The 18,088-nt window shown below is 39.6% G+C and overlaps 1 protein-coding gene across 1 annotated transcript in view; it reads right to left on the minus strand.

Annotated features, from left to right (window-relative positions):
• gabra3 (gamma-aminobutyric acid type A receptor subunit alpha3) overlaps nucleotides 1-16,304 on the minus strand; it is a 48,192-nt gene extending 31,888 nt beyond the window's left edge. Inside the window, exons 1-5 of the mRNA XM_071528167.1 lie at nucleotides 16,290-16,304; nucleotides 15,489-15,638; nucleotides 14,409-14,434; nucleotides 8,345-8,466; nucleotides 4,022-4,089 (exon numbers count right to left, since the gene is read on the minus strand). Coding sequence (XP_071384268.1) covers nucleotides 4,022-4,089; nucleotides 8,345-8,466; nucleotides 14,409-14,434; nucleotides 15,489-15,638; nucleotides 16,290-16,304 — 381 coding nt within the window. The remainder of the gene's footprint in view (nucleotides 1-4,021; nucleotides 4,090-8,344; nucleotides 8,467-14,408; nucleotides 14,435-15,488; nucleotides 15,639-16,289) is intronic.
• Between the last annotated feature and the right edge of the window lie 1,784 nt (nucleotides 16,305-18,088).

Genomic DNA, 18,088 nt, shown 5'->3' on the forward strand with positions numbered 1-18,088 from the left:
TGTGCATAAATGGTACTGGACTCTCCTTTCATGTACGTTCCAGAAGATTCTTCCTGCCTGCTGAAAGTCAATGGGACGTAGGGCAACATTTTCAGGCTCTTGGGCAATGCACTGTGCCCTGAAACAGCTGCTGTGACATAAAATGTGGCATGGAAAATGGACTGGAGTGCTCTGAAGCTAAACATATGGTAGACTCAAAGCAATTAATTTCAATAGGATTAATTGCTTGTCCTTACCTACAGTGACAGCAGTGTGTCCGGTGGAATCCAATGGTAAAACAGGGGGAATATGCCAGTATCTACAATGCACTCATGTTAATTCTCTATCGGAGAAACTCACATGTGTTTGACACCTCTCCAATGAGAGATCCATTTAGATCCATTTCTATAAACTGACCAAACAGCTGTAGCAATACTGGGGCGGCACATGTGCGTTTCAACAACGGGGAGTCAGTGAGTCAGTCAGTCAGTCAAGGACAAATACTATTATAGGCCGGCCCCGCTCCGTGGTCTGGTAAAGAAACTCTTCGCAAAACAGAGCATGATTTGGGCTTATTAACTCTGGAAAATGTCCACTAACAATTCTCTGCTAACGCTTTGTTTCCCTGCTAACACCTGAGATTCAGATTTATTCCAGGAACATAATTCTCTCAAGTTTTAATACAATGGAAACTAGGAATACTTGACTACTCCAGCAAACTGCACACCGTAGTAATGACATGGGAATGGTGTAGTTTTCTGCTTCCAAAAAAGCTATGAGGTGATAAATTAACACCATGCTAGCAAAACTTAATGTCACTAGCATTGCCTGTGGTTGCCAATTGATGAATGTGGTCTGACTGTGTCTGTTACCATAGCTAGCGGCCTAGCTAGATATTTCATTGTTCCCAGAACAATGTACCGAACAGGGTATTGAGTGAGTTATTTCTCCTGTTAGCTGTAGAGTGGCATGGTTAATCATGTGATGTAGAAGTACAGAAAATTTTAATACAGTAAACTGATAACGCAATAGCCAGAAAATAAGATTTAGAAGTGAAAACAATTTAGATTTGACCTGATTTTCCAAATTTGCAGCAGTACATGGCATAAAAAATAGAAATCTGTAAAAATGTACTTCAGAAGTAATTTACAAGATGATACTGACTTGGCTGTTCCATAGACTGCAGGCCCTGATGGCAAAAGCCCAGTCATCTCTTACTTTAGTCTAGACTGCAGAGAAGCTTGAAAGGCAGCGCCTGAGGATTTTATGCTGTGCCTCTGTACTTACAGAGTGAAAAGGTGTGCAGTGTAGCCCGGGGCCAGACCTGGCCCTGCCTCAGTAGTGATCAGTGAAATCCTGAATTCAATTCTAAAACTAACTTCTAACCAGTGCAGGAATTTTAAAACAAGGATGATGTTGTTTCCACATCTGGAAACAGAACCGTGGCAGCTGTTATGTTCAGGACGAGCTGAAAGTGTGAAAGCGACGTGTGAGGCAGGAGTGTAGAGAGTGGCAGCAGTTTAAACAAGAAGGAATAAAAGCATGGATGACCTTCTCCACATCAGTTAGATTTGATCTGAAATCAATGTTCTCTTTGCACATGGTCCCTGACAAATGAACTAAATAATAATAATAAACTAAACTAAACTAAACTAAACTAAACATTTTGGAAGTATTTGTTTGTTGAATGAACCAGAAGGACTGCAGGACCCTCTTGACCTGCTTGCCAAAACTGAGTTTGAATCATATTTATTTAGTTGGGAAGGACAAGAGAAGCTATTTCAGATTTGCTTTTGAGCCATTATGTTTATGGACAATCTGACCAAATAGGAGCTAATGTTTAAAATCTGCTTGGTTTGATTATAATGAAAACTTTTCTCCACAATACTAGAACACCATAGGAGGCTATTTCAAACATGCACTGTTAAAGTATGGAAGCATATCGCATGCATAATTCAGATGGAAATGTAATATGTAAAATGGCCATGTAATCCCACATTTGAATTTAAATTTGCCACTTGTATGTGCAGTTTTTGGCTCAAAATTCAAATTCAGTAATGTCATTTGCATTTGACATTTCCTATATTAGTATTGACATTTAATTTAAAAAGAGATTTGCAGAGATTCGCTTTATTTTTAGCTTTATTCAAATGATTGAAAAATTAAAATGCATTTCCCGAACTGCATAGATATGTTTCATGTGATTATGCAATAATGGTGTCAAAATTATAATTGATATATCATTTACCTTATATGGTTTTGCACTCTCTAATAGGGCATTTTACATTTCATTATCAAAGACAATATTATGCTGTAAAGGTGGCAAAATGTAAATGGTTATCCAAATGTAAAAAGCGAAACAGCGCCTCCTGTCTTTGCCATTTAATACCCTCGCCACCGCTGATTCAAATGCATTTTCGAGAGGACTGCATTAACATTGTCACAGGCGTCCACCTGTCAGTCATCCCATTAAGGCGGGTCTTGCGTTGTGCAATCAGAAGTAGCTCACAACGTGGGAAAGGACAGAAGGCGGGGAGTTCCGTGAAGCTGGCCACAATATCATTTTCGGTTCTGTCGCCGAAGCGCATTTTCTTTTCAAACGTTCCAGCGTAATGAGAATTGCATTTCCCAATCTTATTGTATTGTTAAACAATATTGTCAATCTAAAGTTACCCAAAATACTGTATTATAACTGTCATTGTGGAAAAAGGACTAATGCAAAAAACTACCCCCCAACAAAATCAAACTGTTTTAGATATCTACTCTCCGTCCGGGAGAAAATTATATATTGTGCTTATTTATTTTTTTACGCGTTACCATAGCGATGTACCCCTCTTAAATGTGACATGATCAAAAGTATCAAATGCTGCATTAAGGTCTAACAGGACAAAGATTGCACAATATCCTGCATCTCCTGTTAAAAGGACGCCAGTAACTTTGAGAAGGGCTGTGCTCTGATATAAGAATAACTTTTTCTAAAATTGTTGATAAAAAAGAGATAGGTCTGTAATTGTTAAGACTAGATCTAGACTAGCTTTGTTCAGGAGGGCTTGAACTTCTGCATGCTTGAAAGTAGAGGGCAATGCGCCAGTGGCCAGAGAACTATTTACAATAAATAAATTACTAGAACAGTGTCAAAAACATCTTTAAGGAACTTTGTGGGAACAACATCAAGCGGACAGGTCGAGCACGGAGCATGCAGAAGGCAGTTTCCTTTGAATACAAAAGGAATATTGGTTTAAAATGGCTGCAGTGTGTCAAACTGTAGCCAGGGACAGTGTGAAAAAGCGAGGAGAAAGGCAACCAGCCACCAAGGCAACAGTTTGCCTTGGTTTGCTATGATTTTCACAGTAGGCACAATCCATTTCACTGGATCATTAAATAACTGCAACTCATGCAATTTGAAGATTGGTGAAATCGATATTACTTTTTTGTTTGTTTTTGTCTAATCAGCCAGCCCTAATTGTCTAGCCCTTTGATAGTTCATGTAGAAAGATTTTAACTGGCTTTGACTGTCGCTCTAATATATTTTCATATTTTCCACGCAGCAATCCTGTGAACAGCTCTCTTCCAAAGCTATAGACAAGAGAACCAAAAGTCTAAAGTGATATAATACTATTCCACTGACAATGAATGTGATATTTTGATGGCATGGAGAAGCTGTGCTTGAGCTCTAACATCCAAAGAAGCTCCATCAGTGGGGAAAACATTGTTCAATTAGAGGCAGTAATGGCTGTTTGCAAACTGAACCATCCTAGGAAAACAAGAGCTAAAATTCAGTCCAAATTTGATCCTGAGAAGGAATTTAATCTATTGCACAAGCCAAAGAGAACAGTAATAGTTTTAAGACCTACATGCACATTGACAATTCATCTCAATGCAAAGTATTTTTTGTCAAACTACAACAATAAGCTCATGAATACAATTACAAGTTAAACAGAATGCAGACCGATAACCTGCTTAGATCAGATGAAACAAATTGCAGCAGATTCTTCAACAAACTGAAGAAGAGGAAGAAGAGGAAGAGGAGGATGATACTCACCATGTCTGTGTCTGACACCGGCCCAAAACTGGTCACATAGATGTTCGTCCTCACTTCTGTCACACTCTCTGACAGTGAAAGGAGAGAAGAGAGCTGGTGGTTGGAGTCAGGAAAACATTACAGTGCAGTCTTTATACATAAAGCCATACTGCAGCTCTGTCTTTGTTTACCTGGAAGTCAGCCAGTTTGCATTTCAGAAAGCCAAAATTCAATATGCACCAAAAAAAACCCCTTCAATGTTTAATACCTAACTACAAAAGAACATAAACAAGGGTTAAGTTCTCTCAGGAGATTGCAGTATTTTACCTGGTGAGGTTTACTTACAGGGAAAGCTTTTGTTTTATTATTGCCACGAGGTAAACAAGAACTATGGCAAATAATAAGAATACAAGAAACATATTTGGGTTATATGATGGGGTGATTTTTGTGTCTGGCTAACCGCTGGCCGGCCCACAGCTCTACTGTGGGCACTATGACTGGAGAACTTAAAGGGTGAGAAATAATAAGTCATTCTCACACAAGCTGTCCTCCTTTTAACATTCACATCTTATTTGATAATTTAAGGGGAAATCTAAATCTGTTGGGAACCCTGTAAAATATTATGTTATATATCAATAATTATGAGATAGATGATCACCACAATATTAATCAGTGTATTCAGACCAGAGATCTATGGATTAAATCATTTTGGGCCACTTCTACAACTGATTTATAAGTACAAGCTCACATATTTTCAAAACACATTGCCTCTTGCCTGGCCCAAAGGGATTTGTGGTCGAATATGTGACATGTTTCTAGTATTACTATTTTGAAGGTAGATTGTCAGGTTGAAATAATACCACACTGTTACAAGTTTGTGACACTATATCCAGGATTCAATTATTTTGAGTCACCAATATGACAGGTGTCCCTTAAATGGAGCCTTAAGCACAGCTAGATAGCACTGGTTCCAGCCTGGCACAATTGGGTTTTCAAGTCACGGACCAAATATTGTCCTGAAAGCTAATTCATAGTAGATATATAAGACCTAATGTTTTTGGGCCAGGCAAACTACAACACTTTTAGGTCAATAGCGATGCCTGGTCTCCCAGGAAATAGACCTGGTCCTGACCCAGTGCAGATTTCATGCTGTTCTGGACAGCTGAACACATGGATTCTTATTTGTGCATCAACATTTGTCAAAATCATATCATGTCATACTCCCTCAATTTCAAGTTTGTGATGACATATCAATGGATAAATCATTTTGGGCCACCAATATTAGAGATGTCCTATAAAGGGAGACTCAGGCACTGCTAGATAGCATTGGTTCCAGCTGTCCCAACTATCCTGGCCTGATAAAGTTTTCAATCTCAAATCAGGGGCCAAAGATGGTGCTGTGAGCAAATTCACAGAGGCTTTTCAATGGTTTAATGTTTTTGGGCCAGGAAAACTACAACTGTTTTTGGTCAAGCCAGTTTTTCAGCTCCACAACAGCATGAAATCTGCTTTGGGCCAGGCCCAGGTCTATTTCCTTGGAGAGAAGACATCCCTTTTGACCCAAAATAATTTTAGTTAGCCTGGCCCAAAAACATTTAACAGTCCCCAAGGGACTGGCTCAGGGATAAAATGCAGGATGTCAGCATTTAGCATGCAGGGTCTGTATGCTTTCTTTATTCAACTTAGGGTAACACTTTAGTTGCCATTATACGGGACCATAGGCACATTATAATCACATTAGAAAATGACATAATGTAATATGAATGTGGCATGCCTGTGTTATGAGGTTGTTATGCACTATATATTGCTAGGGCCTGTATATTTCTTTAAATTATAATTTATTACATGTATCATTAGACATCAGCATGCATTATGAGCTCCAGAATGACTATTATTCTGTCATAATGCTCTGTCATTTAGGATGATGTCGATTTGATCATTTGTCAAATTGATCATCATAAAGTAAGTGAGTCATGACACATTAAAAAAAGAACCTTAATTAATCATGAGCTCTACAGAAATGAACACCAAATACTTTACAAATGATTTTAACATAGTGTAGCATTAAGTAGAGCATAACAAGAAAGTGGTGACATATCAAAATGTAGCCTCTTTAGTGTGGGCTGAATCAGCTCCTTTGGGGGAAATGTGTGAAGCAGGCTTTTGGGCCATTGGTGAGACAGAGTAGCTGCTCCCAGCGGTGCAGAGACTAGGAGCGATGAGCGTTTTCTCAGAAAGCGAACAGATCTTCAGCTCTGAATCTGTCCCAGATCTAGGAGACCACCCACAGGTAAAGTCTCCAATCTTCTGGCAAAGGGCCCCCTTGAGAAAGGGGATCCTCTTCCACATTAATCATTCCTGGGACGCAAATGGCCCTCACAAATACGTGATGATCACAACACCAAGTCAGCAGTTTGCATGGCAGGCATAGGAGGGGAGGGGAAGAAAATGAGTTGCCCCTTTTCTGTTTATGTGCACAACGGAGAACCAGAGCATGGGAGCCAGCTAATACTGTAGATGCTGCTGAAAATGGAATTAAGTGATGATTTCCAGTTGCTACCAAGTCTGTTTGTCTGAGATGGGTTTCTCAGTGGGTCTCTGGCTGGGGGGCATTGTAGAGGTCTTATGTGGGGTGGCCAAATGGATGAAGATTGGTTGTCTTGTCCTTGACCTAGGGGACAGCGCAATGCTTTCTTCAGGGAAGGGCCCTAGGCTTGAACTGAGCATGTTGAGCAGAATAAGGAGAGACCCAACATTGGTGAGTCTGTGTGCACAGCTGTAGCCTGGGCAAATTTTTTTGTGAGGTCCAAAAATCCTAAGCCTTATGGGGTCGGGGTTACAGGTTGTCACCTAGAAAAGTGTAGATCTTTACAATATATTTGCACAATTTAGGTCCATCTGAAACAGCAAATTACTTGGAGTTCTGCTATTCCTGACAAATACTTAAAATTAGATGTGGGGATTTGCCAGGAAGGCCACCTCCTCAAGAAATACTGGGTATAGAGCGTTTTGTGCATTGTTTGAATTGTAGAAAGACACAATAGTCCCTCAGCTTGCCATGGAAAGAAAATGTCATTCAGCGATTCACCTACAAAATATCTGCAGTGTGAGAGACAGACTGGACAGCCTTTAGGGCCTGGTGGAAAAGCCCACTTGGCTTCACTGCACCATATAGGCATGTATGTGAAGTCACTGCACCATGAAGGACCTCAGCATGAGTGCCCTTGCCCTTGGAGATGTAAGCGTCTTTTGCCTGGTGCCGCTTCCTGGTCACCGCCCTGGAGTCCAGGTCAGCCGGCCTGGTGGGTCTGCAGCCTGGTAGCCACGCTCATGGCTGCAGCAGAGGCACTAGAGCAGACATGACCACTCCAGCTGGGTGGCTGGGACATGGCAAGGCCTGCTTGTGTGTGTGGGCTTGCTGGTCAGCAGTTCATTGTCCTTAGGGGCCAAATATTTGGATAGCATGGCATCAATTAGAGGGATTTCCACTGACATATGTGCATATTTGCCATTTGGGCATGATTGAGCAGAGACTTCAACCCCAGGGTCTGGGAGGGCACATTTCCTGAACTGCACAAAGTGACCTGAGTGCTAATAATACACGCTAGCTAGCAGCTAACCAGTTGGAGAAGCCTGACTCTGTGACTCATGACTCTAACTGACTAGCTAAAGGCTAAGCTATGTGCCAAGCTATACAATAAAAACTACAATTGGAAAATAGTTATCTAAGGGCCTAGCAACACTAATGCAATTATTACCAGTAGTGACAGAATACAGTAGCCCTGTTCTCAACTCTGCCAGTCTGTCTGGGGAAGCAGCTAGTGGTTGTGTGAACAAGCCAGATGTGCTGCCTTTGCCACAACAGTTAATTCAACTAAATCAGCTGGAAAAACAACTAGTGACCAATTTACTCAGGTCTAGCCCTGCAGTTGTATAATGATGCATGACTGATTTGAAGCAAGAGAAATACACTGTATAGGTCCTAGCGGTATATATTTCTCTCTCTCTCTCTCTCTCTCTCTCTCTCTCTCTCTGTATATACAGTATGTATATATATAGATATATGTGTGTATGATTAGAAAAATGTTATGCCAAATTCAAAATTGATTACATCTGACAATTGCAATTATAATGTGTAAAGATATTATATACATGTTTCCTTTTACTGTAATGTGTATATTTCACTTTAGCCCAATGATCTATGGCCATCCTCAGTGTTTCCAAGTCATTGAGCTCAAGCAGTGTCACACAGTGGGCAGTCAGGGCCTGTGCAGATCCCACTGACCCCTGGTCCAGTGTGTGGAGGTGTGTGGAGGTTTGTGGGACATCTAACATGTAGCTTACCTCCCAGCCCGGGGCGTAGCCTGTTGTCATATCCGTCCAGCAGCCTGTCTAGGATTCGGGTGAAAATGGTGATGTTGTCTTTACTGTCGTCAGGCAACGGCTCTCTGTGCCCGACTACCGCCCTGCAGGTGGAAATGGAAAGAAGGGGGAGTCAAAAATAACCCCAAAAAACATTTCAAGAGCCTAAAAATAAATAGTTAAACTTTTTGTTCCAAAACACTGACACTGATGTGGTTATTGAAAAAGTCTGCATTAATATGACCTCAATTTGCACATTAGAGGTTTTTATAGCCATTCTACACATTCTATTTGCTTTGCAGCTGTATTACTAGAGGCCCGAAACCTTTTTCATGATGTTCAAGAATATCAAGTTACATCCTTTTGTAATCGATACAATGGTACCACTGTATGGTATGGACACAGTGCCCATTAAAACACACATTTTCATAACTTGCTGGATCTTAAACTAACTTTATTCACAAATCAAAAATGTTCAAAGTTTATTAATATTGCCACTGGCCTCAACTTGAGATATGATATGAGATATACAGAAGATACTGTAGCACTATTGAAGTATGAATAAATTATGTGAGAGGATGAATCTTTTTAATTTGTGACCATGGCCAAGGCAGTATTTCATCTAGAAATAGGCTAAGGCCTATATTTATCCGAATATAATTTAATACTGTAAATTTGATCCACTTGATAGTTTTTTTTTTTTTTTTTTTCTCACCATCCAATCCTCAAGTCAGTGATCTACCTTTGGCTACCACGCGTTTGTATAGCCTTAGGCTACTATCAATATTTGGATTATACTGTTTTGTAAAAAATCAATTAAATTCATTTTCATGAATCAACAGAGTTGTTTTATTCATGCCTACAGCAAGCCATTTTAGTTTAGGGCCTATTCTTATTCAGAAAAGTCATGATTGTGTTTTTCTTAAAAATACTGCTTGGTTGCCTTATTCCATCTTCTCTTCAGAGGATATTCTGCCCATCTAAAAATACACTTAAACTGCAAATCTGAGTTAAAGAAGCAAGTTTGAATTAAGGATATCTTGGGGCATGTCTGTATTGTGGGGAAAACACAACCCACATGCACAGTTTCCCAGGGAAACAAAACAACTAGTCTGAGGTCTCAATATCAACATTTTTGGCATTAAATTACCACTTTGTGGACTTCACTAAAAATTCACACTTGGTTACATATTCAACAATCCCATTTTCACAACCCACGTTTAACTGTTATAATAAGTTAACAGTCTAACAGAAATATTTGACCAGTATTAATGTATATTAGCATAGGATATACCAAAGAACATCTTACTGTTAACTGAGTAGATTTACCAGATCAATACTCAGAATACCCAGATCAATCATTACGACTCAAATTCATTTGGAAACTGAATGACGGAGCCTGTTTTACCCTCAGGGGGCCTGGAGGTTAATGGAGTTGCACAACTTGTGTATATTACATTTATGCCCTTGCTTGAATAGGTAAGGACTTCTAGTTATCAATATTAAACATAACTGAGTAAGTTAACATGTAACGTAAAAATGGGTTGTGAGCTCTAAGAGGTTAATTTAATGTGAAATGCCCTTGAGCAAGGCAATGAATTCCTAATTTCTGCACTGTGGGTGACCCTCAGCTGTCACCTCTTTGAACAAATACATGAATGTGTATTGGCTACGCATGTGGGTATCTAGGAGAAATGATATGTTAAATAACGGAATCTTAATCTTCATCCGAGTCAAATTTTTTGAAGATTTTACATCTTTATAACAACACGGGATTAAATCCTAGTTCTCTGGTTTCTGGGTTTGAGATCGAGTTGTTCACAATAATTGAAAATTGATCAGACTTTCCTAGACCATATGATTAACAAATACATCCTGAGAAATCACTGCACTTGAGATGTATCCCTCAGAAGTGAACAATGTATACAAGTTAAATCTAACAAACCAGATTAACAAGACAACAAATACAAATCGGTAAAGAAAATACATTTTCTTGTATGTTTTGCAACTGCTTGAATGGCTACATCACTATACTATTAATTCACTGTTGGGTGACTTTATAGCCAAACAGATCATTCAAAGAGGCTAGCCAATAGATCAGGGGTCTTACTAGAAAGGATGCATACCCATAACTTGGTTATCATAATTTTATTCCTTTTCACTGACAGTATTTGCAAAATATGACTGCACAAGGATTGAAGGATTCTGCCTATGAATTTTTACTCTGAATAACATCTTATAACAAATGGGATCCTGCGTATGAAAAAGTGACAACTATTAAAAAATGATTAATAGTCTAGAATTAAAACAATTATGGTACTATTGAAGGAATAGTAAGTAATTTAAGCCTTTCGTTACAACATTTTAACAGACTGGATCATCAAAATCTATAGAGAATACTAAATCATGAATTTAAGGTAATTATTCTTTTCAAAAATGTATACGGTAACATTTTGTTACAGAATTCATCATATGCTGTCAGCCACTGGTTATTAATTTACTGGGCCCACAGTTCCCCACAGACCAAGATGATGGTGAGATGAAAAGGCCCCTATACTGTAGACACAACGCTGATGAGTTAATTAGGACTATCTTTAATTAAACCAAGATCCCCTGAGCAGCTGACCTATAATATCCATCAACAATCACTCCAAGTATTGACACACCATCACAGAAACAGACGTGTACCGGTCGGCAAGGATGGAGCTTGAGGATTTTCAGGTGCGAGTAATCTGAATTTTCCACTAGATTCTTTGTTCTAAACACTACATCTGTCATTACTTGGCAACCTAAAATGGCCTTCTGTAACTTAGTCTATCCTATAATAATAATTCAACATTAGAGTCCATCTAAGCAACAACCCCATGCATTAAAACATTACCTCCTGAGTAAAGGTCACTACTTAAAATGTATTTGAATGTAATTTTTAGCAGTTTGAGAGAGAATTTAATAATGACATTCCTGCACACTCCCAGTTGGAAGCCCATCATAATTCTGAGATATTTTTGCAAATGGCTCTAGCCCCGTCAGTTTGCCAAAGCGGCCATTATCTCTGAATGGATGTACTCTGTGGGCGATAAATAAATATCAATTAAGCATCGCTGCTCCCTCATGTCCCAAGGCTCGCTTCCTCCTCCTGTAATGGTCCGCGGTGATGTACAGTACTATTAACTGAGACAAAAAGATGTATGAGGCGCAAAATAGAAAGACAAGATCTAGTGTTATTTCAGGTAAGGAGGAAGTACATGCACTGTTGAGAGAGACAGGAAGAGAGAGTGTGTGTGCGCGCATGTGTGTGGGTGTGAGAATGGGAGAGGGGGTGGGGGGGTGGCAGCCTCTTTAATCATTAGGCCATCCTGCTGCCCTAACAGTAATTAATAATAATTTATACAACAATTTGGGTGAAAGCTCAATTGTTATTGCCTGGGATGTTGACACTTTTTTTAAAGGACTAACTTTGAATTAATGCCAGCAAAGTATAATCACCTTTCTAAATGCATGTGCTGATCAATACTTGCACCTTATTGAGTGGGGCATAGGTTGGCATCTTCTGGCTGTCAAACAGTCAACCTATTCTCTAAAGACAGATGTGGAGTGTACAACATTTATCTAATATATTGTCACGTTATTGTGAAATGGCAAGTATAAGTTCTGCAAAAAAATATGCTCAAATGTAACTTTTGCACTAATATTCTAACACAAATCCAAAACAACTGCTATTCAGAAATCTTTTTAAAAAAATATATATTTCTACATTTCTATATTTCCCTCATATACTGTATCAAGAAGTGGCGCAAAAACACACAAGAAAACTAGAAATGGCTATAGGACTTTGCAATAGTACAACTGCAGTAGATAATATCTCACTTACCATGAATCATATATTAAACAAAAAGCCTCCATATCCTCTCTGACAGCAGCAGTGGAAAATTCAAAAATTAATGAGAAACCTTTAGTCTCTAAGAAACCATTCTAACAAAACCATTTGGTTGCAGTGCCAGCTTCACACTACAAATCCACTTGAGAAAAACAAAAGTACTCATGTGGTGTGTAACATCTGCCTGTCATACTGCAGCACACACACACGCACACACACACACACACACACACACACAGCCTAACCTCTTCCAATATCAGCCTGCCGTTTTAAGCGAACCAGCCCACAGCCCATTGATGAAGGCAGAGAAATAGGACAGTCTATCTGAATTTGACACAATTTTCAATAATAGATTCAATAATCAAGCCTGCCACTTCCTTTACTTCCTCTCTCGCCTTTATTATTCTCACTATCTCATTAAGAGGAGTAAAATCAGCAAAAATAGAAGTAATTCTAATCTTGAACTCCGCCCACATCTCAGTGATTGGCCAATATCATTCAGAATTTACCACAGTTGAAGAAAGCAAAACATGGATTTTTTTTCTTACGATAACTGACCCTATTTGAATTAATCTTTGTATGACTCTCTAACAAGTTGCATAGGAGCAGAGAAGGTGACGGCTTATGCATAAACAGTGAGGACAGTTGCATGCTGCAGGTGCAAAGCCAGGTGCCTCAAATGTTTCACTCCACCCAGCATTACTACAGTTTACTCAGCCGTGTTACCTGCTTGCATTTCAATTACATGTTGAATTATGTATATCCTGCATTTATAAAATATTGATATTGGTCATGGGTTCAGTGTATAAATAATACTCGATTTAAATAATTGTCAAGTTGTCTGATTGTATTATTCTCATTGTGAAGTTATTTGATGGTTAAAAGTGAATTGTGAATATTTGATGAGATAGGTGACAGTAATCAATGCTGTGTGAACCTTGTTTGCAAAAGGCCCGATACAAACCAAAAAAACACAAAAGAAAGAAAACAGAAGGTCTACTGAAATAACCAGATTGTAAAATTGCCAAATATCAACTACACATTTCAAAAGAAGAGAGAAGATACAGAGGCAAGAGGGCTGAACCGTGGTTAACTGAGATAGGTAGGCATGGAGAGATATCCTGCCAGGTGAGAAAGTACGATATGTCGAGGCATTGGCTGTTGCAGCAAATACTGGAGCCTATATTTTGTTATTGCAAAGACATATAAAGTCCTATTTTGTATACAACAGGTACAGATCATGTATTAGTAGCAATTTCAACACATCTTATTAGACTCTGACATTGATTTGAAAAGGTGGATGATTAGTCGTTCTACTATACAGCTATAGACTCTGTTACATAGTAGAATACCCCAAGTTCAGGGACAGATCCATTTAACTTGTGAAATCACTGAGAAATAAGTCTAGTCTGCATTGTCATGATCTGTCACTCAGCAGCATAATCAGGCAGTTTATGAGACTTGACCATGCATGTGTGAATTGGACTAATCAGCCGAGTGGGGCTGGGTCTTTCATCCACTAACTATACCTGATCTTTTACTAAAGTGACTGCTGATTGGCTCACAAGGTAACTAGTTGCCACAGGCAGGAAAAACAAACTTGTCCAGGCGTCTCTACACCTTCAAGTCTTGGAAGTACACAATGTTGCAGACATGGTCCAAGGTCTGCCTATATTTTAATAAAATTGACAGCGACAGCACACAGTGCAATATTTCTGACAAGAGTATAACCGCCAAGTCCGGCAACACCTCAAACCTAATGAAGCACCTAATAGTGCACAATGTTAACCTGAGGCAAGAGAGCTGAACCGTGGTTAACTGCAAGAAAAAAACTGTGACAAAAATTGCTTTTTTAAAAAGTCATGTTAAACTGCATTTTACATAAATGCATAAAAGACTTACTATCACTTGATATATATAGTTCTAAATGTAAAGTTTTGCTGACATAGTTCTAAATATTTTAAATTTAAGCCATTAAATGGTTTTAATATAAGATCTTGAGTCTGATAGTTTGAGTCTGATAGTTAAAATGTTTTCTTTTGGAAAAACTAACAGCACAAATTATATGACAGTCAAAAAATGTAGGCTACTGCTATTGTTTAGGGTATTATTCTTATATAATAAGCAAATTCAAGGTATCAAATTCAAGGTTCATTCATTCATTGGCACCTTGAACTTTCAATCATTAGGCTACCCTGGGTAATATGGGTGTATATTTTATTAACTTGAGTAGTTGGACTCCATAACGAAGGTCCATTGTCAACCACACTCCTGCATTTTTCTGTTATTTTTTTTTTATTTTCAGGGACGGTTGTGGCTCTAATGATCCTTGGCCACAGCAAAGGGCCTAGGTTTCCATTCTTGCATTGGGGCCCAGTGTGGTCACAGTGTGCTGCTCATTTGATTGCAAAGACTTTGAAACCCGGCTGTGGTCTTTCCATCAACCCTGTTTAGCCGCGTGAAGGCAGGAAAGTGGCTCCTCCACTCAACCTTGATTTGTCAAAACAACTTGACTTTAAATGGAAACTAACCCCTCAAAAAACACACATAGTAGTGACAGAGTGGTGCCAGTGATGAAGGCACATAGTGGTGACTGAATCAATTTTAATAAAGATTATCTCAAGACAGGTTAGAATAATAGTGCAGTGTGGTCAAATTGTTTGAAGGGGTGGGGATGGCGGTCAGGTGAAAACAGATTAAGAAGGACTAGAACTCAAAATTGATAGTGACTGGCATTATTTGTGTCAACAAATGATATTGCCATAGACCATAAAGGGCATTGTGCATGTCTAAACCGAAAATTAGCTCTCCAGTGCCCCCATGTTGTTTGATTGGGCCAATAATGGAGGGTTTGCCTCTTCTTATGTCTGCTTATAGGTACACAAAGTTTGATAGTGTTATGTGAATCCGTTCTGAAGTTATATACCATTTTGTGAGAACCCACAATGCCATAATCAAAGCCAGTAGTTCATGAATGAATTCACGTTTTACCTTTCATAGTCTATATACTATAAATCAGTTCTGTGGGTAAGTGCTTCTCTGCCACCATGACCAGAGAGCCTAGGTTGGTGAAAGTATGAGTAATGTGTGGGAGGGGTGGAGGCAATCTTCCTTAAGAGGAATGGTGTCGCCCAAAACAGGTCAACGTTATTAACATACTGGACCTTAATGGAGGCACAGTGGTCCTTGAGCCAATTATAAACAGGCTTGGTAGAGTGGTGGGGACAAAGGTGTGTGGGCTCAGCAGGCCGACTTGGGGGAAATGGCATGTATCGTGTACTGGCCCTCATCCAGGGCAAGTGCATCGAACCGGTCTGACATATGAAGAATTGCAGACTTGGCCAGGGAGTGGGTGGCGTCTTGGTCTCCCAGGGCACCCAGAGGCCACTTGGCAGGAGGCTAGGCGGGGGTGGGGGTGGGGGTGGGGGGAGCTGGTGGGGAGGCTGGAGGGTAGTGAGCAGCAGTGAGGGAGAGGAGCTGTTTGGGTGGCTGGTGGATGAAGGTGCTTCCTGGGCTGGCAGAGTGGCGGCAAACAGTCTTGAGTGAAAGGGGTCAAGCTCCACTAGACCAGTTAAGAGGGCAGAATTAAAACTGTCCACAGTCCGAGTTTGTCCTTTTAAAAGAGCATTACAGTCAATGAGTGATTTGACTTGTTTCATGAGATCAATTACTTTGTCCAGCAAGCTCCTGGAGTGAGTTGAAAAACAGTGTTGATGAAATCCTCTTCAGTCATGTTGCAGAGCACACATTTTTTAATCAATTATTTATTGCTTATTGAGCATACATTTCATTACTTTCTCTCCCCCAGCCAGAAAGCTCTGAGGAGGCATGGCACGAAGAGAAGCTAGCAGATAGTCAGCTAGACAGCAAGTGGCAAGTGGCAACTTGCATGTGAAGAAGTTTATAAAAAAAGGCAGTTGAAGGCAAGCCGCTGTAGATGGATGAGACAGACAGGTGGTGGGGACAGAAACAGAGGTCAGCTTAGCTCCGAGCTACACAAAGCACAACAACATGACATGATGACGTGAGTACTGGGGCTCGGTATTGTACCGATGCCGGTGCCATTTTCGATTCTTCTTATCGATCCGATTCTTTATTGATCCCCCTAATGATTCCTACTGTATAAATTGTCAGGGGTAAAGGATTACATACAGCTACAGTAAAGATAACTTTGTTTTATTACTACAGAAAATACATTGCTGTGTAGTTAGTTTTGTGTCAGAATTACTTTTCAAAATGGCTAAGGAACATTTGGCATAATGTCTTATTTGAGAGACCATAATACAAGAACAACTGAAAAAGTAAACATCTCAAACAAATACAAAATATTTACCAATGTATTTACCTATTTATTGGGTCATTCAAGTGCGCTCTTCCTGTAATTACAATATTTCCAAGAACATCTGAAGGCAGCATCTGCTTGCTACTGTTGTGACGATTGGCACGGTGCAGAACAAGTGTGGAACATCTAGGAGATAATGAGCTAAATATTGGACTTTTGGACTCACAAGCTGTTTGGAGTAATTCAGCTGTTTTTGGAGCTCAACTGACTCCAGCAACTTCTGTTGTTTTAAAGAGCTGTGCTAGCTAACTTGCTGTATGTTATACTGTATGGACATGCAAACCGCTGTTTAGACAGACAAGAGGGTCAGTAGTCGAATTACATCATTGTTAGCGTTTGACAGCACACTGAAAGGGTCAAAAAGGTTGTTGCACAACTACTGGAGAAGCATCCAGCTGTTCAAAATGCTTAATGATCGATAAGAGGAATCGTTAGTGCAGTGGCTTAATCCGGTGAATTAGACAATTTGGTTAGAAAAACAATATACTTGTCTGAACAATCCATATGGATTTAATAAAGTATGTTTCTAAATTAAATGATATTCCATTTCTAGTTTATGCCAAAATAGATTTGTGTCATATCTGCTATTTCTGAATTTGACATTTTATGCAAGAATATGTGGAAAGACACAGAAATTGAGACTGCAGACTAAGACTAAGAAAAACTTGAGTGTAGAACTGGTCTTCAGAGTGGTAGTTTAACACATAAACTTCTAACTTATTGCATCCCATTATCCCAGATAGCAGATAAAATCACAGGGCTCAGCAAAAAAATTAAAAAAGTCTGTTTGAGTAACACTGCAGAGCAAGGGGAGACTTGGCCAAGAAGAGAGGGGGAAAAGGATATGAGAGAGGAAGAGAAAAAGTATCTGATTAAAACTCCACCAACAACAAACTTCTTAACTCTGTAACATTAGTGGCTGCTGCTTATACATCCTGAATTCAAAGCGGGTGCCTCAGGAGGTGCCCCAGCCTCCACACCCATCTACCTTGCTTCCCTCTATCTGTCTGTCAGTCACCCCCTCCCCAGAGTGTTGTGTGTGCCACTGGATGACTGATAAGGACCCTGATATCCACCTACCATTAGAATGCAGTGTTTCCCACAGAATTCGTATGTATTTGTGGTGGTAGGTGGGTTGGCAACGGGGGGTGGGGGGTTGAGTGCCTTTTTATTCTTGTGTTCTCTTATATTGTCAATATATAGGCTAATATCAATAAAGGATCCCATTACCTGGCTGAAAAAATATCTAATGTACTCCATTTTAAATAGTTCCATTGTCAAACAAATAACTAACCTATATACACCGATCAGCCACAACATTAAAACCACTGACAGGTGAAGTGAATAACATTGATCATCTCATTACAATGGCACCTGTCAAGGGGTGGGATATATTAGGCAGCAAGTGAACAGTTCTTGAAGTTGATGTGTTGGAAGCAGGAAAAATGGGCAAGCTTAAGGATCTGAGCGACTTTGACAAGGGCCAAATTGTGATGGCTAGACGACT

Source organism: Centroberyx affinis, unplaced genomic scaffold (assembly GCF_046629955.1).
Source record: "Centroberyx affinis isolate AG114_WGS23_722 - 3 ecotype Tasmania unplaced genomic scaffold, CSIRO-AGI_Caff_v1 ptg001629l_1, whole genome shotgun sequence".
Lineage (NCBI taxonomy): Eukaryota > Metazoa > Chordata > Actinopteri > Beryciformes > Berycidae > Centroberyx > Centroberyx affinis.